This window comes from Podarcis melisellensis (genome assembly GCF_964234715.1).
Source record: "Podarcis melisellensis genome assembly, chromosome: 16".
NCBI lineage: Eukaryota > Metazoa > Chordata > Lepidosauria > Squamata > Lacertidae > Podarcis > Podarcis melisellensis.
In genome coordinates this window covers 10,408,514-10,432,549 of record NC_138533.1, presented here as the reverse complement: position 1 = coordinate 10,432,549, position 24,036 = coordinate 10,408,514, and the positions used below count along the sequence as shown (strand labels likewise).

The window sequence follows — 24,036 nt, the reverse complement described above, 5'->3', positions numbered from 1 at the left end:
GGCCAATGAGCATGAAGGCACTGGGATGAAGCCGGACTGCTCTCCTGGATCTGATCAAGGCTATCTTTCAGTTTCCAAAAACTGCCCCTAAGAAGCCCACAAGCTGAAGACAACAGCCTTCCCTTGCAACTGGTATTCAGAGCGAGGCGTAGGAAGCGGCCTCATTATGCTCAATATTGTCTACACTGACTGGCAGCAGCTCTCGAGGGGTCTCTCTCCCAGCAGCCCTACCTGGGGACTGAGTCTGAGACTTTATGCATGCAAAGGAGAGCCATGTCCTTTTCCCCCTGGGAGACCTGACTGACCCTTAACAATGCTTGATGGACCAAGCCCTGTTAATGCTCTGTGGGGCTGGACCAATGGGCTGTCTGCCCCAGAACCGTGTCTCCAATCGTGGCCAATCAGATGCCTCTAAAAGGCTCCCTGACAGAGCGTGATGGAAACAGCTCACTCTGCTCTCTAAATATGAATATTCTGTTTCCCTGTTGTGGCTAAGAGATGTCAAAATGATTTTTTTTAAAAAAGGAAATAAAGTCCATGTGCTTTCAAAGCCAGCACTCCAGGAAACTGCATTGGGATGGGAGGCAAACGATCACAAACTGAGTCCAGGTCCCTTGCTGCAAGGCAGAGGGTAGAAAGGATGGAGGATTTGCATCCGCTCTCTCCTTCTCATCGTACGTTAACCATCAATAATTCAGAAAGAGAAATTAAGTTCTCATGACAACAGGGGCTGTCACATGGCAGGGTGTTCCCCCTCCTCTCTATTCCCCTTCCCCACTTGCCACTATCCCTGCCTTTTATATCATAATACCCTCCTGAAGAAAGGAAAAGGGAGAATATTTTTTCAAAAACAAAACACCAGATGTTCAAGGACAATGCAGGACTGTCTCTGCAGAAGCGGTAAGAAGAGCAAAACATGTATACAGTATTTTCACATCCAAACTGGATGCAGTCCTGGAGAGGTTTGGCTCGCCAACGGCATCAGTTCTCTTGCTCAAGAGGCGAGGGGACAAAGAAGGAAGATAGCTCAAGGTTGGCGCAGGGAGATTTCTCACCTCCGAGTCATTGCCAGTTCCAAAAAGAGAGATGTAATTGTTTCTGCTTGTCCAAAGGCACTGAAGGCACTCTGTGTAAGTTCAGAGGCACTCTTTACTAAGGAGGTTAAAACAAAAACAGGTGCTGGGGTCAAATGCCAGTCAATTCTGGATCTGACCTATTTCTGGAAATGGGGGAGACAGCAGTCGGTTCCCCAATTTTAGGAAAATATTGCCACTCAGCCAAGGGTGGGGTAAGACTAGAGCATGGGTAGGCAAACTAAGGCCTGGGGGCCGGATCCGGCCCAATCACCTTCTCAATCTGGCCCATAGACAGTCCAGGAATCAGCGTGTTTTTACATGAGTAGAATGTGTCCTTTTATTTAAAATGCATCTCTGGGTTATTTGTGGGGCATAGGAATTCGTTCATTCCCCCCCTCCTTCAAAATATAGTCCGGCCCCCCACAAGGTCTGAGGGACAGTGGACCGGCCCCCAGCTGAAAAAGTTTGCTGACCCCTGGACTACAGCATCCAACCTCGCTTAAGTCCAGCCTCACTGAGCTATGAAAGGGACATACTGAATAGAAGCCCATTTATCTTTTTCCCCTAAGTGGCTACTATCCAATACAACCCCTTCCTAGTTGGATATAGGAAGCTGCCTTATACTGAGCCAGACCATTGGTCAATAGAGCTCAGCATTGTCTACTCTGATTCGTAGAGGCCCTCCAGGGTTTCAGAAGGGGGTCTTTTCAGCTACCCAGCCTGGAGCTGCTGGGGTTTGAACCCGGGGCCAAGGGAAAAGATGTACCTCCGTGACAGCATCTGCTTTACATGCAGAAGGTGCCAGGTTCAATCTTTGGTGTCTCCAAGAAGCCTGAAACCCTGGAGAATCATCGCAAATTAGTCCAGACTCAGCTCAAGGGACCAGCTGCCCCCAAAATCAGGATTTTGACTCTCTCCCCAACAAGAGGAGAGCACTGTTGGATCAAAACAAAGGGCCCATCTGGTCCAGTTTCCTGTTTTCACAGATGCCTCTGGGAACCCTAGAAGGGAGACCTGAGTCCAATAGCAACTTTCCTCACATGATTCCAAGTAATTGGTTTTTATAAGCATGGTGCTTCTGAGACTGGAAATAACACACAGCTGCCATGTCCGGTAGCCGCTGGTATCCTCCATGAATTTGTCTAATCCCCCTTTAAAGCCACCCATGTCAGCGGCCATCAAAACATCTGGTGGCAGGGAGTTCCACAGATTATGTACAGCATGAAGAATCACATCCTTTTGTCTCCTCTGAGTCTTTCAACGTTCAGTTTCATTGGACGGACCCATTGGGTTCTAGTGACAAGATTCAGGGTTAGGTGACATCACTGACACCAGGACAGCAACTGTCTTAAGTAAATCTCACTTATCTGGACTGTGTGGCCTAGTAGTTAGAGCTCGACCATGAATCTAACTGGATGCGACCTTGGGCCAGTCACTGCCTCTCACCCTGCTCTACCCTATAGGGTTCTTGTGGGGATTAAAACCCTGTATGACCTTGGAGAAAAGGGCGGGATCTGAATGCAATAAACTATACTAATGTGGTTTTCTTATAGAGTTTGCCTAAGCTTATGCTGGGTGTAACTGAACCATACCAGAGAAACGTGTGTGTGTTTCTGTGAGAGAGGAAGAGGGAGAAAGAATGGGGGACAATATTACAGTAAATCACATTGGGATCGCTAAATCATAGATTTTCAAGGAAGCCTAAAGACAATCTCCTTTAACCCTATCCCTGACAGGTGGCTGTCCAGTCTCAACTTGGGGGGAAAACATGTGTATACAAGTGGTCTTTATATATAATCTTGGCAGCTTGAATAGTAATTGTGACTCAATGGAAAATAGCCCCAAATCTTACACTAGCTGCTTAGTATCACTCACTCTGGAATTGTATAGCAATAATGGAGAAAATTACACATAATTTGAGATTTGGGTAAGGACAGAAACCTCCAGACAGTTTTTATACCATTTTCAAGACAACCCTTATCACAAGCTTGGCAAATTCTGGGTCCATACTTTTATCTAAACAGGGGTCAGCAATTCTGAAGCAGGGCATGATGGGAATATCTTGCCTAGTTATTTCACAGGTAGCATCTAAAAGGTCTTAGATATGGATGATCCTTTAGATGCCATTTGCCACCCAGCTCCCATCAGTCTCCAGCCAACATGGCTAATGGTGAGGGATGATGGGATCTGTAAGCTACCAGAAACAACTAGAGGACCATAGGATCCTCCTTTCTTATCTAAGATAGGCAGGGATTGGGGAGGGGATGCAGGGGAAACGTTTTATTTATTTCCAACACACATTTTAAAGCACATGGCTCCCCACAAGGAACTCTGGGAACTGTAGTTTGTTAAGGACAGACTCGCCAAGTGACCCTGTTTTCCAGGGATAGTCCCAGTTTCTGATTTGATCCCAGAATGTCCCACTTTCTCTTAAAGGTAAAGGGACCCCTGACCATTAGGTCCAGTCATGACCGACTCTGGGGTAGCGGCGCTCATCTCGCTTTATTGACCAAGGGAGCCAGCGTACAGCTTCCAGGTCATGTGGCCAGCATGACTAATCCGCTTCTGGCGAACCAGAGCAGTACATGGAAACACCGTTTACGTTCCCGCCAGAATGGTACCTATTTATCTACTTGCACTTTGATGTGCTTTCGAACTACTAGGTTGGCAGGAGCAGGGACCAAGCAACGGGAGCTCACCCCGTCACGGGGATTCGAACCACCGACCTTCTGATTGGCAAGTCCTAGGCTCTGTGGTTTAACCCACAGCACCACCCGCGTCCCTCCACTTTCTCTTAGGACGTCCCTATTTTCATCAGAGAAATGTTGTGGGGTATGGAGTTATGCGACCCCTGAGCCAAGGAGATAACTAACTATACAACCTTTACAAGACACCTGAAGGCATCCCTGTGAAGGGAAGTTTCTCGCTTTTTAATGTTTAATTCTGTTTTTATATATGTTGGAAGCCGCCCAGAGTGGCTGGGGCAACCCAGTCAGATGGGTGAGGTATAAAAAATAAAATTATTATGATTATCGAATATAATTTCCCTATTTTCATCAGAGAAATGCTGCAGGGTATGTAAGGATATTGGAAATTGTAGCTCTGTGGATGGCAATGATAATTTCTAGAAATTTGGGGGGGGGGAAATCATGGTGATTTAAATATATGTTATGGATCTGCCCATAGTTCACTCTTTCCTGAGGGGCTCAAGATGGGTCACAATGCGAGTAAATAAATAAAAACAGCAAAAGCAGGTGAGGTTTTTTTAAAATAAAGAAAACATAAACGTTAAAAATGGCCACCAGCCTGTCCTGAATCAACCCAGAGGTCTGACGTACATTTGTGGGGGAGGCGTGGGCAGAGCTGATGCCAGCCAGTGTAGGCAGTACTGAGTTAGATACTCATAAGGCAGCTTTCCATGCTCCCCACCCCACCTCGGATTTACCACTTATGGGGCGGCCTTGGGCAATATATTCATGGTCTCTTAGCCCTAACCTACCATGCAGGGATGTTGTAAGAGTAAAAATGAGGCGAGGTCTCACGTACGCCTCTCTCCAGAGGACTGGGCCATAATTGGGAGGGATAAAAGAATACAGAACGGCAGTGCCAAGATGGAATTTGCACCAACAATTGGCTCCTGGCATCTGTTTTCAATCCAGGTTTAGACCAGGACAAGACAGAGCGTGTGGTCTCTGAGACAGTGCAGAGTGCCTTTCCTCCGGCGAACGGCAGACAGTCCTAGGAAGGCATGCAGAACCCCTGTACCCAGTCAGAGCTTTGCACCATCCACCCAGTATTGTCTGCACTGATTGGCAGAGGCTCCCCGGCGACATGATTCTTTAGGGAAGCAAAGAGCACCCCACAGACAGGAGAAAGATGGAGTATCCCACGGCTAGAGAGAAAGAGAGACGTGAGGATCTGTGCGTCTCTGTACAAACCTAGACGCTGCCCATCCCATCCTCCAGCCATCACAGCCGCCACCGGCCCAACCCTTCCTGCAGGAAGAGAGCCAAATCACTGCAGAGGCTGCGTGGGGCTCATTGGGTGGGTGGGCAAACGAAAGGTGTACCCTCGATGCCAACCATCCTGTTAGCAATGCAAAGGGAGGGAGCCAAAGTGTGTGTGCATTTTATGGGGCGGGGGGGGGGTCAACTCCATGCCTACTGTGGTGGTAAACAAGAAAATGGGAGGGGGGGTGATGGAGGGGTACAGCACAGACGCCGGGCTCAGTGGTCACCCCTTGCTGGGGTGGGGGTGGGATTTCCGCCGCCCTCCCCACCCCGCCACCTCCCAGGAACAAGGGGTAGAATCAAGGCTACCTTTTGAGCATCAGTACAACGCCTATTTCAATATATGCAATTGTTTCGGGTTTGTTTCCATTGTACTGCAAATCGTTCGGAGAGTGTCCTGCAGGAAAGCATTTAGTGATAATTGCGAGGAAAGCTTTTGGGCAGGGATTTTTTTTCCCTTCAAAAAAGGGACACCCTCCCTGTTGCCTGGAATCAAGACATTTCCTAGATTTAATGGGAATTCAGTAGGCTGGGTCCCTTGCAGTTCAGGTGGGCACAGGTCTCCAAAACAGCCCGGATAAGGTGGACGGGTGGGGCAGAGGTTTTTGCACCCCCAAGTGCGATCGCATCCTATTATTGGGCATTGCAGGTTTCTGGAGAGGGAGGGGGCTTGAAGGATATAATAGACAGCTCTCCCCGGTCATGGGATTCGCCCCAAAACCTCCTCCCTTCCTCCTAAAGACATCCATCAACACATTTATTCTGACCGCCCCCACCCGAAACGGTGCCCATCACAGCTGCATCTGCAGCGCTAAATGCACTCACCTGCCGCCTCTCTGCCTCTCTTTAGACTCTGCTGCAAGACTTGGTCCAGCCCCCAGTGCTATAACGCTGCGGCTCCGGGCAGCCTCCCTGGCTGAGCTCACCCCAGTCCGGGTAGGAGGAGCCAGCGTCCATCAATGCCTCGCCTCGCCTCTCCGCCTTAACTCTTGTCGTGCCAATGGGCTTGGGCTGGAGGGTGGCGGGGTTGCATCCTTGGGAGGAGTCTCCAGAGATCATCTGGCCCAACCCACCATGCCCAGTGCAGGCATCTCGCAAAGTATGGATCTTGGGGGCAGGGCCTTGCAGAGCCAGGTAGAGGGCCGGGCCAGGTAGATAATGTGCCCCCCCTTTATTTTTACCCTGGGGATAACTGAAGTCTTATGAATAAGTAAGTATAAAAATAATTTTCGCAAAAGTTATGCTGACAAATAATTTTAAGGCTTGAACCATAAAGGTAAAGGTCCATTAGGTCCAGTCGTGGCCGACTCTGGGGTTGCAGCGCTCATCTCGCTTTATTGGCCAAGGAAGCCGGCGTACAGCTTCCGGGTCATGTGGCCAGAATGACTAAGCCGCTTCTGGCGAACCAGAGCAGTGCACGGAAACACCGTTTACCTCCCCATTAGAGCGGTACCTATTTATCTACTTGCACTTTGATGTGCTTTCGAACTGCTAGGTTGGCAGGAGCAGGGACCGAGCAACGGGAGCTCACCCCGTCACAGGGATTTGAACCGCTGACCTTCTGATCGGCAAGTCCTAGGCTCTGTCGTTTAACCCACAGCGCCACCCGCGTCCCATGCTTGAACCATAGCTGGATATAAAGACAAAATGGAAAATATAGATTGACAAAAGCGCCTTTTAAAAATACATAGGGAATGTATGCTGACCGAGGCTCCCTTTGGAATCGGAGGCGCGGGCCAAGTGGCCCATATGCCCCCCCCCTGGTCTGGGTCTGCTTGGGGGTACTTCTGGGTCCTGTGCTGTCCCTTGAGGCTCAGGTATCCCAGCTGTGCCCTTATCTGGACAGGGATAGCCCAACGACTGGTGTCTATGCCGTGGTAACCTCTAGGTTAAACAACTGCAGCTTATTATACCTAGGGCTGCCTCTGAAAACGGTTCGGAAACTTCATCTGGCGCAGAATTCAGCAGCCGGGTTGCTCACCTGGGCAAGGCGATGTGAGCATCTTACACGGATCCTGGCGCGACTGCACCGGCTGCTTAGATTCCGGAACCAATTCAAAGAGCTTGTTTTGACCTATAAAGTCTTAAATGGAGCAGGACCACAATATCTCAAGGACCGCCTCTTCCCATATAAACTGACCCGGACCCTGTGATCATCATTTGAGGCCCTTCTTTGTGTGCCTTCTCCATGAGAGGGTGGCCACACGAAAATGGTCCTTTTTTGCAGGGGCTCCATTTGTGGAATTGCCCAACCCAGGGAAACTCACCTGGCACCTTCCCTACATATCTTTAGGCACCAGGTGGGCACTTTTCTCTCAAATCGGACCTTTGGCTGATTAATGTTCTATACTATAGCCTTTTAAATGTGTTTGTGGGATTGGGGTTATTGGTTTGGTTTTTTTAATATTATGCATTTTGCGTTCTCATTTTGTGTTTTTATGTTGTGAACTGCCCTGAGATTTAGAGATGAAGAGTGGTATATAAATTTAATAAGACCTGAGAGCCTAGGGTTCAAATCCCCACTTGGCCGTGAAGTTTAGTGGGTGATTTGGGGCCATTTACTGTTTCTCAGCCTAACGTACCTCATAGGAGGATTAAGCGAGGACGAAAACCATACAGTGGTACCTCGGGTTACATACGCTTCAAGTTACATATGCTTCAGGTTACAGACTCCGCTAATCCAGAAATAGTGCTTCAGGTTAAGAACTTTGCTTCAGGATAAGAACAGAAATCGTGCTCCGGCGGCGCGGCAGCAGCAGCAGGCCCCATTAGCTAAAGTGGTGCTTCAGGTTAAGAACAGTTTCAGGTTAAGAACGGACCTCTGGAATGAATTAAGTACTTAACCCGAGGTACCACTGTATATGCCATCTTAAGCTCCTTGCAGAAAAAGGATTTTAATTTACAAGTTGGACTTCTTTCATGTTAGTTTCTTTCCAACTCTGAATTTTATTGATAGACTGAATGAGTATTTCATGTAGACGGCTTAGAACACAATTTCACAGGGTGGGTTGGGGGCTTTGGGCCAAAAAACTCTTATGCAAGTAAAAGCGTAAACATACGACAAAGGAGTATACAAAAGTCACTAAAAGGAATATAAAACAAGAGCCTGCTTTCAAAATAATTTATTGCTACAAACTCATTTTTCTCCAGCCTGTGCATTCCATTATGATAGGATGCTCGATACTACCCCCCCAACATCATTTTCACCCCTGGGTGCTGCTCCAGAGCACTGTGGGAGGGTGGCAGGAGGGGGGTCTTCTTCATGCCCCCCCTCCCCCAAATGGGAACAGGTTTGTTTTGATCCAGGTGAATCGCTCTCCCTCCTGAGAAGGTATGTCAGGACATACAGTCAGTAACATTTACTATAGATACGCTCGGTGTGTGTGTGTGTGTGTGTGTGTGTGTGTGTGTGTGTGAGAGAGAGAGAGAGAGAGAGAGAGAGAGAGAGAGAGAGATTGATTAAAAGCACATCACTCCGCTCCCCCCCCCCCCCGAATATTGATAACTGTAGTTTACCCTTTCACAGAGCAACAATTCTCAGGGCCCTTAAACCACAATTCTCAGGTTGTTTTTTTCGGAGGGGTGCTTTAAAATGCATGGTGCGTGTTGCAGAGATGATTACATTCAGCTATGGATCTTGTCTTCTTCCACAAACAGACAAAACTGTAGCAGCCTTATCCCTTTGCTTAGAGGCTGGGAATGGGAGAAAAAGATTGAAGGAAGAAAAATCCTAAGCCAAAAATGCTCTCATTGCCACAGGACAGCTCACCCTGAGGTAAATCAGTTTGCATATAAGATGCAAAAAAAACCCCACGCCCCCAAATTAAACCCCCATGTGCTTCATGGAAGGATTTTTAAATTTGATTTTAAATAGGCAGCCACCAGCTGTTTCTAAGAGTTGTGGTGGCAGTGGTGGGGGATAAAGATTCACCAGCAGGGTTGGGAGAAGTGGCCAGAGCACTGCAGGACATGTTTCTTGGGTTAAGCTGGACACTACTTGGTTTTAGCCCAGGGAATCCTGGGAATAGTCAGAAGTTTAAAGAGTGGTGAGAACACCTTGGATAGAGAGGGTGTAACTCAGCCTTCCAGCCCCTTCAAACCACCACTCCCTGTGTCAGGGAGTTAAGAAATGCCTGAACTAGGTTTCAAAAACAGGTTTTAAAGCAGCTCCACTAATCAATGTCAGGAAAGATGGGAGGAAACCCACCCTCCCACACAAACACACATGTGACAAGCATTTATACGCTGGTTTCCTTCTTGATAGCCGAGTCTGTCATTTCTGCCTCTTGTAGATCTTCTGGGCCAGGCCAAGGAAGATCTGGCTGGGCAGACGTACAGCATGCTGGGAAATAAGGCCCGATAAGCACTGGTAGCTGCTCTCCTCATAGTCCTGGTAGATTTTCCTCAGGCCCAGCTCCTCATAGAGCTGTTTCACATGTGCAACTTTGTCCAGATCCTTTTGTCCATAGTTCTCCTAGAAGGGCAGAGATTTATTGATTTAAGAAAGGAATGCTGCGAGGGCAGATTGAGGCTGCGAAAACACACCATGGCTTCCCCCTGAAAGGATGCTGGGAAGTGTAGTTCACTCCTCTTCTCACAGAGCTACAGTTCCCAGCACCCTTCACAAACAATGGGTCCCAGGGATCTTGAAACGTGGCCCACATTCTACTCCAGTGACAAAACTAGAAGAAAATGCATCACCAAAAAAGGTGGGTGGGAAGACACATAATTGCATACGTGTAGATGCATAGATGATAGGGATGCGGGTTAAACCACAGAGCCTAGGACTTCCGGCGGGAAGGTAAACGGCGTTTCCGTGTGCTGCTCTGGTTTGCCAGAAGTGGCTTAGTCATGCTGGCCACATGACCCGGAAGCTGTATGCCAGCTCCCTCGGCCAATAAAGCGAGATGAGCACTGTAACCCCAGAGTCGGCCATGACTGGACCTAATGGTCAGGGGTCCCTTTACTTTTTAGATGCATAGATGCACATTTAGCAATAATGACTAATGTTTTGGGGGCAAATGTTTTGGGTGGACTAATGTTTTGGGTAGAGAGGATTCTGGTGGGGCAGCTACTAGCATTTTTGGGTGACACCAATCATTTAGATCCCTTCTAATCCAGGTTCAGGCCTGGCCATGGGACTGAGTCATCCTTGGCGGTCCAGATGGATGACCTTGCAGAGAGTGGGGCAAGGGAGAGTGTGGCCTTGCTCCTGCTTCTTGACCTCCTCTTTGGGTTTTGATACCATCAACCATGGCGTCTTCCTGGACCGGCTCTGGGGAATGGGAACTGGGTTCCAGTCCTACCTCCTGGACCAAATTCAGAAAGTAGCATCGGGAGAGTGCTTTCCGGCCCCCTGGAGTTTACGTTATCCCCGGCGCTATCTAATATCTGTATGAAACTGTTGGGAGTGGCCATTAGGACTTCTGGGGCAAGGTGCCTTCAGTATGCCGGTGACACTCAGCTCTATTTCTCCATCGCATCTGAATCAAGTTACAGGGAAGCAGGCAGAGGGCCTTCTTGGTAGTGGCACCCGCCTTGTGGAACACCCTCCCACCAGATGTCAAAGAGAACAACAACTACCAGGCTTTTAGAAGACATCTGAAGGCAGCCCTCTTTAGGGAAGCTTTTAATGTCTGATGCATTATTGTATTTTAATATTTTGTTGGAAGCTACCCAGAGTGGCTGGGGAAGCTCAGCCAGATGGGCGGGGTATAAATAATAAATTATTAGCATCGGGTCAGGCCGTGAGATGGATGGAGAAACAAGCTGAGCTTGAATCCTGGCAGGGCGGAAGCACTGTGGGCGAAGGGTTCCTGTGCCTGAGAAATTGGCCAGTTGTCTACTTGGATGGGGTTCTGCTCCCTTTGAAGAAGCAGGTTCTGCAATCCAGCTTTGTCACTGGAGGACCAGGTAGGCTAGTTGGCTAGAAATGCCTTCTATCAGCTGCAGCCGGTACAATAGCTATCGCCGTTCCTGGATCCGGAAAGCTTGGACAGAGCAGTTTCTGCATTCGCTAGTTCAATACCATATGATGATTAATAATTATTCCACCTGCCCTTTTAAAATGCTTGAGAGAAACACACTTTAGAAATGTCAGGAGGTGCAGCCTCGCTAATCAGTTGCAGAATTTTATAGCACCTTAATGAATAGACTGTGCCATCCGTTTGTTTGGTCTTCAATTAATGGCGTGGCTGTTCAGGTGTCGTAACTTGGTGAGGAATCTGATTCACCAGGTACATTATACAGGAACTGTATAAGGTTCCTTTGTTAGTCACTTATTTCATTTTAATATTTGTTAAAAGAGGAACAGGTCTTTTTCCCCCCCTGGCATATTGTCACCTGCCAGGGAAATCTGGCATTTTAAGTCTGCATTATGTTGCAGTTTGAGTCCGAGTTAACACAAACTTCAGTTCAAGTTACCGTATTTTTCGCTCTATAAGACGCACCAGACCATAAGACGCACCTAGTTTTGGGAGGAGGAAAACAAGAAAAAAAATATTCTGAATCTCAGAAGCCAGAACAGCAAGAGGGATTGCTGTGTGGCGAAAGCAGCGATCCCTCTTGTTTTTCTGGCTTCTGTGATAGCTGTGCAGCCTGCGTTCGCTCCATAAGACGTACACACATTTCCCCTTACTTTTTAGGAGGGAAAAAGTGAGTCTTATAGAGCAAAAAATACGGTACATTGATACTGTCAGGCTTTTGCAATGGCTGGATGACTAGATACAAATAAATACATCTAATTTAATTTATTATGATTCATCTTTCACCAGCAAACACAAAATTAACTCTTCTCATCGTTTTATCATGTTAAAATACTTCTTTCAACGCTCTTTTAGTGTCCTTGTGCCTTTGGGTGTTTCCCCCAAAAGGTAGCTTAGAAGAATGAAAAAAGAAATTGTCTAAAAAGAGGTTATTTGTCTTTACCAATTTCAATTGACTTCTGCACACTTGCTGGTGTTTTGCCGTAACTTGCATCAGGGTGTAAACTGGATTTTTTAAAAACCCATTTTGGCACCTGATGAAAAGCAGCTAAGCTCTTTTTCGAATCGCTGCTTGGATTTCAAAGAGAGATGGAGAAATCCACAGGTAGCAACCAGCTTCTGGTCCCAGTGGGACAAAGAGGGATTATGGCTCCCCTCCCCTCCCACGCTAGCAGGGCATGGAACTGTGAAGCCTCTTTACCTCTAGAAGTTGTCTCTGTTCTGCAGAGGCTCGTTTCAAGCACTGCACCACCAACCAGCTGCATTTGTTATCCTGGATGTCCGTTCCGATCTTCCCGGTCATTTCAGGGTCACCAAAGCAGTCAAGGAAATCATCCTGCAGGCAGGGAGAGTGTTAGTGCTGTGGCTTGACATTACCTGCACAGCTGGGCTCAGAGAAATTGCTAGAGAAGACCAAGGCGCCAATAGTATAGTGGCACATAACACCGGTCTTGAAAGACCTACATTGGCTCCCAGTACGTTTCCCAGCACAATTCAAAGTGTTGGTGCTGACCTTTAAAGCCCTAAACGGCCTTGGTCCAGTATACCTGAAGGAGCGACTCCACCTCCATCGTTCTGCCTGGACACTGAGGCCCAGCTCTGAGGGTCTTCTGGCGGTTCCCTCATTGCGAGAAGTGAGATTACAGGGAACCAGGCAGAGGGCCTTCTCGGTAGTGGCGCCCACCCTGTGAAACGCCCTCCCATCAGATGTCAAAGCGATAAACAACTACCTGACATTCAGAAGACAGGCAGCCCTGTTCAGGGAAGTTTTTAATGTGTGACATTTTAGTGTATTTTTGGTCTCTGTAGAAGCCGCCCAGAGTGCCTGGGGAAACCCAGCCAGATGGGCAGGGTACAAATAAATTATTATTATTATTATTATTATTATTATTATTATTATGGCAGATTCTGAAGTGCAGGGTCCCTTCATGGCCCTCACCGCCATGCCACCCTTTATAAGATTATGTAATACAGTAGTACCTCAGGTTAAAAACTTAATTCGTTCTGGAGGTCTGTTCTTAACCTGAAACTGTTCTTAACCTGAGGTTCCACTTTAGCTAATGGGGCCTCCCGCTACCACCACACGATTTCTGTTCTCATCCTGAAGCAAAGTTCTTAACCCGAGGTACTATTTCTGGGTTAGCGGAGTCTGTAACCTGAAGCATCTGTTACCCGAGGTACCACTGTACTCCTAAAAACATATAGCAATAATTAAGGAGGCTTTGCAACACTCAGTGCAGATCTCCAGATGCTGTTTTTCAGCTAAGATCTGCTAATCTCTCTGCATGCACATGGGCAAATGATTCGAAGTGCTCCAGTACCTTCTTTTGAAACAATTTTCCACGGCATTCTGTTGCGCATAACAGAGCTTGCTCCATCGCCCCTGCTGCTCTCTTGCATGGGGCCCTTAGACCTGAGGGCCCCTGTGAGCAGGGAGGCGGGATCCAGCCTAGCTGGCGAGAGGGGTAGCATGTGGCAGAGCCAGCTCCTCGCTGTCTGCAGTTTGGGAACACAGGAAACTGCCATTGGCCCATCTGGCTCCATTTTGCCTATACTGGCTGGTAGCAGCTCTCTGAAGGTGCCTGGGATTGAACCTGGGACCTTCTACATGCAAAGCAACTGCTCTACCACTGAGCTACAGCTCTTCTCCTCGTATTCAGGGGAACTCTGTTAAGGATAATGGTTTAATTTCCTGAAATGGGAATGTTTACTTAGGTTGGGTTACTGTGTCTTTTTAACATGGGTTTTTACCCCCCACCCCCCGCTTTGGCAGTAGCCCTCGTGTGAATGGCTGATTCACATAAGAGAGGCATTCCGTTCCGTTGTGACTGTTATTCCAGCAACTGTCGTTTTTAACTGCTTTCTGCTTCTCTGTCTGTGAGGAGAACAGCTGCTCTGCTGGGGACAGTGTTGTGTCAGTGTGATCTGTCTGAAGTCAAACAGACAGAGGAAGATCCCTAAACATTAATAGGAGGAAACCTGCGCATGAAATTGTAAATATATTCTTCACAGTTATATGTTTATGAAAGCAAGGTTCTGGACACTGTATAGTCTTTACAAAGGAGTTATCAGTTACCTACAAGAGTGATTTAGCTTCCTTGCTGTAATCTACTCTGTTACTTCCCATATCAACAAAAAAATATATAAATATATACATATATTTACACACACACACACAAACATATACTGCCTTGGATATAGAATGTTTATACTCTTCCCCTGCCATTGATCTCCAGCAACAGGTTACTCAGTGGAAGGACAAAAAATAAATAAATGCAAAGATATCAGACACTCTCAATTATGGGCATTCAACAAGGTTCCAGCAGGAAGCTGCCATAACATGGGTTCCTGGTTGCCATGACGACCAAAGCCAGCCACCCTTGAAAAGAAAATTGGCAGCAGAGAGACTGAGGAGAGGCAGAGGGTCCTAGATTGATCGCATGGAGCAAGGATGGGAAACCTTGCGCAGACTGAGGGCCATATGTCAGTGGTAGCTGGGGCCAGGGGCAAAACTGGGCATGTAAGCTTTGGCTTTGTGTGGTAGGCTACTTTCTACACACACATCAGGCAAGCAAGAGGAATGAGGTTCTGCCAGGCAAAAATATTTGAGGAAGGTGGAAGGCTGAGCTGGTGTGCGGCCGGAGGAAGAGACCTGAGGGCCAAAGAGGGAAGCCTGGAGGATTAAAATATGTCCCCCTCAAGCCTGATGTTCCCCACATTTGAGCAGAGACTGTAACTCATATGGAAACAGGGTCATGAAACGAAAGCCTCATCCACTTGATACATTTAAAGCAGTATCATGCCTCTTTAAACACTCATAGTAAGGTAAAGGGACCCCTGACCATTCGGTCCAGTCGTGGCCGACTCTGGGGTTGCGGCGCTCATCTCGCTTTATTAGCCGAGGGAGCCGGCGTACAGCTTCCCGGTCATGTGGCCAACATGACTAAGCCACTTCTAGCGAACCAGAGCAGCGCACGGAAACGCCGTTTACCTTCCCGCCGGAGCGGTACCTATTTATCTACTTGCACTTTGACGTGCTTTTGAACTGCTAGGTTGGCAGGAGCAGGGACCGAACAACGGGAGCTCACCCCGTCGCGGGGATTCGAACCGCCGACCTTCTGATCGGCAAGTCCTAGGCTCTGTGGATTAACTCACAGCGCCACCCACGTCCCTTAAACACTCATGGCTTCCCCCAAAGGATCCTGGGAAACTGTCTTTTGTTCAGGTTGCTGTCAGTTGTTAGGAGGAGGCCTCTATTCCCTTTGCAGAGCTGCAGTTTCTCAGAGTGGCTTAACCACTGATCCCTCTCCCCAGGGAACCCTGGGAATTACAGCTTTGCAAGGGGAACAGGGGGTCTCCTAATGTCTGGACATGTCTACAAGCTCGACTCTTTCTCTAAAAAAAACGTATACAGCGTTGGCTTACGTGAGGTTCCAATGTACCCTGACAGGTGTTTCCTGCTTGGCAGGGGGTTGGACTCGATGGCTCTTGTGGTCTCTTCCAACTCTATGATTCTATGATTCATTCTAGGTCCAAGCCTGCTTGAAACTATGTTGGGTGCCTTAATACCTGTCTGGATCATCCCACACACGTTAATGTTTGGTTTCTAATCTGTAACTAAAGGACCATCTTGCAATGAGGGAAGAAGAACCATTAACAGCTGTTTCTAAATAAGCAAGTTGTCTTGTGAATTTATTTTTTTAGGTGATGCTTACTGATATAATAATCTTATGTAAAGTGCTTTATGATGTCTGCCCGAAAAGCAGCATATATTACTGTAAATGAATGAATGGTGTCCAATCAGTTGGAACCAAATACACGGATAAGATATGACTTTGAGTTACTTTGATAAGCTATCACCGTATTTTACTGTGTATAAGACACCCCATGTATAAGACACCCTCTATTTTTGGGGACTCCAAATTAAGAAAACACCCCTCAGCATCACCCATGTATAAGACGAGCCCCAATTTTAAACCTACTTTTTTGGTAAAAAAAGCACCCTAGTCTTATACACGGAAAAATACGGTATGTAACTCTCTGACCCTAGCTTGCAAAAGCAGCATACACCATTTCAGTTACCCTAAGGACTGAAGTTTTAAAACAGCATTCGTCTGGAAAAAAAACCCATAGCATTTTCCTTCTTCCTATTCTTTCCCCACTCATGCAACTTTTAATAAGAGGAAGGAAGGGAGAAAAAAGGGGTTTTAGGCAAAATATCAGCTAGCCTGATCTAACAAGTAGTGCAATTTTGGGTTTCCTGGTTCAAACCTGTTCCATATTCCTTCAGGGTAGTAACTTGACAAACCTTGTCAACTCAGAAGTCAAGTCCAGTTGTGAGATGTAATCTTGTCTACTGCTAACCTTGTCTACACAAAAGTATGTCCTGGGGTTTAGTTAGAAATGCAGCCTTGAATCATGACAGATAACCAGCAACAACAGGCTCTCTGCCCAATTTAAAATAACAGGAAAGGTGCTGGTCCTCATGGAGCTAACCATCGAAAGAATGGAGAGGGAGAGAAAGAGAAGAAGAACAAAAGTATGCACAGAAAAAGGGTCCACCACAGCTTCGCCTCTGAACCCTGACCTCCTTGTTGAAACAAAATATTACATGCTCTGAGTATTTGGCAAATTAAGGCCATATCCACTGACTCCTGGGAACTGATCAGAGAACTACAGTTTCCAGAGTTCTGTGAAAGAAGCATTGACTATTAAAACACTCTGAGAATTGTAGCTCTGTACAGGGAATTGAGGGGTCTCTTAACAACTTGCCCTACTCTTAAACTACAGTTCCCAGAGTTCTTTGGGGGAAGCCATGACTGTTTGTGGTACAACAGTGCTTTAAATAAATAGATAATAATTTATTATTTATACTCCGCCCATCTGGCTGCTCTGGGCGGCTCCCGACCGAATACAGTCATACCTTGGGATGAATACGCTTCAGCTTAAATATTTTCGGGTTGTGCTCCATGGCGACCCGGAAGTAGCGGAGTGCGTTACTTCCGGGTTTTGCCGCTCGCGCATGTGCAGACGCTTAAAATGACGTAACACGCATGCACGGAAGCAGTGAAACGCGACCCGCAGTCACGTCTTACATTTGCTTCAGGGTGCGAACGGGGTTCCGGAATGGATCCCATTCACGTCCAGAGGTACCACTGTATTAAAAACACAATACAGCATTAAACATTAAAAACGTCCCTAAACAGGTCTGCCTTTAAACTGCCTTTAAAAGTTAGATACTTGTTTATTTCCTTGACATCTGATGGGTGTTCCACAGGGCAGGTGCCACTACCAAGAAGGCCCTCTGCCTGGTTCGCTATAACTTCACTTCTTGCGGTGAGGGAACCGCCAGAAGCCCCTCAGCGCTGGACGTCAGTGTCCGGGCTGAATGATGGGGGTGGAGACGCTCCTTCAGGTATACAGGACGGGGTAGATGTGGACAGAGATCACCATAAGTAAGAGAAGAAAAACACACCTGGATCTGGAAGAACTCCCCCATCTGTAATAGGATGGTCCTCGCATGAGCATGTTCCTCTTCACTGTCTATGCCCGCCTGGAGAAGAGAAGACAGACAAAACATTTAAAAGTTACTTTGGGAGCCATTTCTCCTGGGAAGCCATTACCTGAGCTCTCACAAAAACTACATTTACCAGAATTCTCTGGGGGCAGGGAGGCAAGAGTCGTTAGTATTTCCTTCTGTAAAAAACATCCAGGCACATCAAGGCTACTTTTGAAGGCCTTGCTCCTCATTTCTTCTGTTGGAGGGGTCAGTGCAGGACAGGGGCCTTCCCATTGTCTACAGTGAGTTTACAAGGTTTTTTCTTCTATTAAGGCTGCCCTTTCTCCATCCTTTTTAGTATTTTATCACAAACAGTTTTGCTTCTGCAAGCATTTGGGATCCAACAAGCTATGAATAAATGATCTATTTGATGGCCGGAAGCTTCTTAGATTTTTTTAAAACTCATTTAAATTTGCTTTGTTATTTAATGACCATATTTGTCTATATATATATATATATATATATATATATATATATATATATATATATATATATAATGTTGTTTTGTGTGCAGCTGTGTGGCTCAATGAATACACACTATTGTTAAACAGAGTTACCCAAGAGAATGACTTGCTCAAAGATTCAAATAAAAGATTCCAAATGCATACATTCTCCCCTTTAGGAGTGGGAACTTGGGTCCCCGAAACCCTTCTTGTTTTTATTTATTCTCACTGCATTTTTGCAGACAATTGCCTGAGCGGCTCACACCAATTAAAAATGAAAACGAGGGAGAGAGACTGAGGGAGTGGGGCCCAGCTCTCAGTGTCAAAAACTAAAGCACACAAGGGGAAAAGGGAAGTTGAGGGGAAAGGTAGAGGAAGGAGTTATTCCAAGAACAGAACAAAGGAGCGTCTCCACTCCCATCATCCAGCCCGGACACTGAGGTCCAGCTCCGAGGGCCTTCTGGCGGTTTCCTCGCTGCGAGAAGCCAAGTTACAGGGAACCAGGCAGAGGGCCTGCTCGGTTGTGGCACCTGCCCTGTGGAACGCCCTCCCATCAGATGTCAAGGCAATAAAGAACTATTTTACTTTTAAAAGACACCTGTTTAGGGAAGCTTTTAATGTCTGATGCTGTATTGTTTTTGATATTTGGTTGGAATCCGCCCAGAGTGGCTGGGGAGACCCAGTCAGATGGGTGGGGTATAAATAAAAAATTATTATTATTATTTCAGCTATAAGAGGGCAGTTATATCCAGTTCAGGGCAGGCTGACCTTTCCTTGCAGGTGTTTTTGTTTGAGTAGTGGTTGATAGCTCTAGGGCCAGGCTGTTCTTCCCCCTTGCTGCTTGTCCTCAAAGGGCCCTTTGCCCTCTGGCTCATGGGCTGGGATCCGCTTCTGTTGCTTCCGGGGAAACTAGCAGTTGGAGCTGAGCGTTCTTGTTAGCAAGGAGGAAGCAACCAGCAACTTGCAGCTGGTTCTTCTCTGGCTGATGGATGGGGCTTGGTTGGCAGCCCCCTGGCCTTGCTATTCCTGGGAGCCAGAGACTCCAGGACTCCTAGCTAAGGGCAGAAGCCTGAACATGCTTGGCCTTCAGCTCTCCAGCCCCAGGAAAACTTGTCTTTGCGACACCCTCCCTCCCGCCCTGCCAAGCAACATTGATATTGCAAAAGTCCGTTCGCTCACCATGTACATTGCAGCCGCCACTGGGAGGTAGAATGAGTAGAAGGCCGTCTTGTATTTGACAATCGTTTTGTACCTGCCAGAGAAGGTTAGAGCCGGTCACGCCTTGAAAGCCTTCCAGCTTTGAATTATAAATATGCAACACACTACAGGCTGCAACTCCTGCTTGCATTGCTCACCAACATAGCTGTCAACGTTTCCCTTTTTTTAAGGGGAATTCCCTTATTCCGAATAGGATTCCTCGCAAGAGAAGGGAAAAGTTGACAGCTATGCACACCAATTCTGTCTACCCAGCACCCCCTTTGCCAACCCTCAACAACAAAACCTCACAGCTCCCCTTTATTATAAAAAAGGGTCGGGTTGTTTTCAAGTAAGTTATACCCTCAGAACAGAGCCACATAAATTAATATATTCCAGCTAGGTCATGTCCATTAATAGCAATGAGCCAACTCTGAATAGGACCAACAATGGATCTAGGGCTTTGTTCTTTTTGTAGATTTAATTATCAATAAGCATCATTGCGCCACTTTTTTCCTGGGCCGAGTCCAATACTATTTCCTTGTCATCTCAGTAGCTTCTCACCTCTGTTCTGTGAAGCGGTTCAGATCCACCTTAGATGGGGGAGCAGTGATAAGATCCAGGGTTTGCCCCAGTTCAGTCTGGTATGATGTCTGGGGGGTGGGGAGAGCAGGAACAGGATAAGAGCAGAAAATTAAGATTGATAAACCACCAGCTCCCTGCTATTCCTATGAAGAAATGTTGCAAAGTGTCTCATTTTTAAAAACAGGCCCGATCAGGGTCGTCTGCTACTTCTTCACAGACCTCCCTCACCAAAGCGCAACTTAGATATATGTTAATTAAAGGAATAGAGAGAAGGCACTGATATTATTTTCCTACCCAAAGGACAAGGCTTCTCAACTAATGGCAGTAGTAGATGTGATCGAGATTTCCCAATCAACTTGGTGAAGGGGAAAGATTCTAGTCCTCAAGATTAACCTTTGAAAGCAGAGAGAGAGAGAATGTGCTGCCACGTCTGGGGGGAAAGGGCTGCTTTTTTGAAAGCAGAGCAAGGTTTGCAAAAGTAAACTGCAAAAGAGGGGGCTTCTTGGAGGAGTTATGGGCCCCAGAGCCAGACCCTCCAGTGTGCTTCTCTCACAAGGGTGCTTTCTCCATTAGCCTTAAGGCTGCTATAATGGTCAAAGGGTGAGATTAGGACCAGGGCTTAAATCCCCAAACAGCCATGCAGCTCATAGGGTGACCTTGGGCCTGTCAGGCCTAAACAACACAACAGGGTTATGTTGTGGGGATAAAATGGAAGGGTGGTGGGGTAAATTTTTTTTTTTTAAAAAAAAAAGCTTATGCTATCCCCAAAGATGGGTTTAAAATAAAAGAGAGAAAATATTTTCCTGCTGATTAAATCTGCAACAAGCGCTCCCTCAGACCTTTCTGCAGATGTGGGAACGGGGTGCCGTGAAAAAGCAATGGGTGTGTGTGCAGTCTTCCTTTTGGTCAGGGAGTATATTCTCTGCAGGTCAAAATGGCCTCCGCCACACTCAAGCCCGCAAATTCTCCCCTCCCCTCCATGAAGGGGAAGCAGTTTCCATGGCAACAGAAGGACCTTCCATCAGGGGCAAAGGCTTCGACCCAGTCCCCAGCATATAGATAGTGTTGAAAAACGACAGTGTTGAAATGACGATAGCCTGTCACGGCACCCACCTGGAGAAACAGCTCCAGCAAGTTCAGGTAGTACGGCTGACCCCGGCAGTATCGCTTCAGCAAGCGGTAGATGAGGGACTCAAGCAAGAAAGCATCGTTCACGGCATCCAGGCCAATTCCTTCCTGGGGGACAGAAAGGGAGGAAAAACAGTTCAATGCATTAGTGACTAGGCACACACTCCAGCTCATTGTCGAGGCTGCAGTCCTGTGATGCTTACCTGGGAGTAAGCTCCATTGGACTCAGTGGAATTTACTTCTGAGGAGACTGGCATAGGACTGTGGCGTTAATTACTAAGGAGTCTGTAGAAGCTTTGACCCTGAGAGGGGAATGGATTATAACGCATCTAAAAATGTAAGAAGAGCCTGCAGGATCAGGCCAATGGCCATCTAGCCTAGCATCATGTTCTCATGCAGGATCCAGCCACAACAGCGCTCTTTCCTCCCGCGGTTTCCGGCTGCTGATATTCAGAAGCATTACTGCCTCTGAGGCATAGCACAGCCATCACGGCTGGCAGCCATTATCTGCTGTGAATTTGCCCAATCCTCTTTTACAGCCGTCCAAGTTGGTGGCCTTCCTGTGGCAGGGAGTTCTACAGTTTAACTATGCGCCAGTACACATCCACCTGATTGTGCATTTATGTGCACTAAAGTGGCACGGGGTGGTCAGCCTGGCGATTCACACATACTGGATCTAATAATATATGTTTTTGAACGGCTGGTGGTAGCTAGTTATCTCTCCACCAAAATGGCATCTAAAAAAATAATCAGTGGAGGATATTCTATCAGGTTATAAGAGAGGGAGCCGTAAGGCCTCTTCATCAGTTTTGCCGAAAGGCTAGCAACTTTTAGCTCCTCTAGATTCCCTCCTCCCCATTCACTACAAGATCTCTGGGCTGCACCCAGCTAAGTTTTATTCAGTATAGTCCCATTGAAATGAATGGACATAAGCTGGCCATGACCATTCATTTCAATGGGTCTATTCAGAGTAGGACTAGCACTGAGTCCTACATTCCTCTGTGGCCAAGTAATTAAGCTTGCTTTTCTCACCTTCCCTCATAGCCCCGTTTCCCTTTTGTGTTGTGTCTCTTTGATCTCCTTGTACCATTGATATTTGCATTTAAAATGCTGATCATAATCAACAGCACAGAGTGAATGAGCACAGCAGACAGACAACAATAGGCAACAGCGAAGGCTTGGGGCTTGCAAAATGATGCTTAATGCAATAAACTAAAGGACAGGACATAAACTAACGCTCAGGACATTCAATCATCTGTCACCCAGAGCTGCTCTTGCACAACCTAGTGCCCTCCAGACATTGTTGGATTACAGCTATCATCCCTTGCCACTGGCCAAACTGGTTGGAGCTGATAGGAGCTGGGATCCAATAACATCTGGTGGACCAGGTTGGCAAGGAACCTACCATCTGGTACACAACAGAACCAGAAGACCAGGATCCGGATAAACCACCCAACTCACAAGCTGCCTGGGCCAATGAGAGATTTCAGGCTAGATCCTGGAAACTGGACATCCTCCATAGGATAGGGAGCCTACAACCCTCCAGATGTTGATGAACAGCAAATCCCATCATCCTTGATGGCCACGCTCACTGGGGCTGATGGGAGTTGGAGTCTTGACAGCATCCAGAGGGCCACAGGTTGCTGTTCCCTTCATTGTAATGGCCAACCCACGTGCCACAGGGGTCAGGCAAACCCTAGAAACCATAATCCCTACCTTTTTGTACCAACAGGGATGGCCCCGGCGGGTCTCTGAATAGTCCATGATGTCATCTGCCACCAGGAAAAAGGCCTGCAGCTGAAATCAAACCAGATTCCACCCCCATATTATTATTGCATACTGTAATACTAGGGGTTGTCACACCTGCTCCCTCTCCTAGCCAGTACCAGCTACCCCTTTGCCCATCCTCCACACCTGCCCATCCCTCACCTATCACCCCATGCCTCCCCCATAGCTCACCTGGAGCCCCACCCCCTTTAAAGGCATGTTCAGCAAAGGAAGACGCTTCACACAGACTCTGCTAAATTGCTGTGTGAAAGGCAGGTTTAAAATAGGAGGGCCTCCCCCCATGCTTTTTAAACAGCTCACTTGGGCCAGTCAGTTCGCCATTTCTCAAGCTGCAAGATCGTGGTAAGGTTGTTGTCACGGTCTTGCAGCTTGAGAAATGCCAGGCCTTCCTATATATAGGAAGATAAAGGCCAAATAAGAATGAGGGAACGTTTTTTTAAATGTGGTGGATGGTTTGGGGGAAATCATACACAACGAAATGAAAATGCAAAAAAAGTCTAAACTGGTAATTCCCCCAAATCCTGAGGCCTTTCCTTTAGGGATAATAGGATCAGAGACCCCCCAAAAATCAGATTAACTTATTTATGTATGCAACAACAACAGCTTGACTCTTGTATGCACAGAACTGGAAAGAAGAGAAAACACCAAAAAAAGATTGGATTTTAAAGCTAATGGACTATGCAGAATTGGCGGTGCTAACAGCAAAAATAAGAAGCCAACATGACAGAATATTCATGACAGAATGGAAGCCCTTTTTGGAATATCTGAAAAGATACCATAATCAGATGGAATCGCGAGCAGGGTTTGAAATATGAGCAGCGGTAGAAAAATGATAGTCTATGATATAGAAGGCTATGCCTTAGGCAAAATGTTTATTGGAATGCAGTATGGGACAGGACTGAAAATAACAAGTTTAGAGAGAAATGTGTAACAAATTTGAAATCTGGAATTTCTATGTAAAGATTTTAAAGTCTGATGAAAATTTGACACAAAAGAAGGTAACAAGAGACCTGCTATAGCAGGCAATGTTGTCCAGCAGCCTGTTCTCCCTGGGGCCAATCACATGCCTATGGGTAGCCCAAAGGCAGAACCAGAGTGCAGGGGCAATTATCCCAACCTGCAATTCCCAGCCATTTCAAAAGCATGTTTCCTCCAAGATCAAGATCCAGAGAAGCGGACACGGAGCAATGGTTCCAAACTACAAGAAAGAAGATTCCAGCTAAACATTAGGAAGAACTTCCTGACAGTAAGAGCTGTTCGACAGTGGAA

General features: G+C 46.9%; 2 protein-coding genes across 6 annotated transcripts in view; both read right to left on the bottom strand.

Annotated features, from left to right (window-relative positions):
* Nucleotides 1-6,026, bottom strand: part of RUSC1 (RUN and SH3 domain containing 1) — a 32,745-nt gene extending 26,719 nt beyond the window's left edge. For 3 of the 4 annotated variants that reach the window (XM_081891321.1, XM_081891322.1, XM_081891324.1), the window contains exon 1: nucleotides 5,912-6,026. The gene's annotated coding sequence lies outside the window, so the exon portion shown is untranslated. The remainder of the gene's footprint in view (nucleotides 1-5,911) is intronic. The other variant, XM_081891323.1, reaches the window with a different exon arrangement.
* A 3,030-nt stretch (nucleotides 6,027-9,056) lies between these two features.
* FDPS (farnesyl diphosphate synthase) overlaps nucleotides 9,057-24,036 on the bottom strand; it is a 24,812-nt gene continuing 9,832 nt past the window's right edge. For both annotated transcript variants that reach the window (XM_081891764.1, XM_081891765.1), the window contains exons 4-10: nucleotides 22,696-22,776; nucleotides 20,965-21,087; nucleotides 19,831-19,919; nucleotides 19,252-19,324; nucleotides 17,546-17,623; nucleotides 12,272-12,406; nucleotides 9,057-9,560 (exon numbers count right to left, since the gene is read on the bottom strand). In XM_081891764.1, the coding sequence (XP_081747890.1) occupies nucleotides 9,360-9,560; nucleotides 12,272-12,406; nucleotides 17,546-17,623; nucleotides 19,252-19,324; nucleotides 19,831-19,919; nucleotides 20,965-21,087; nucleotides 22,696-22,776 (780 nt within the window). In that variant the 3' untranslated portion in view covers nucleotides 9,057-9,359. The remainder of the gene's footprint in view (nucleotides 9,561-12,271; nucleotides 12,407-17,545; nucleotides 17,624-19,251; nucleotides 19,325-19,830; nucleotides 19,920-20,964; nucleotides 21,088-22,695; nucleotides 22,777-24,036) is intronic.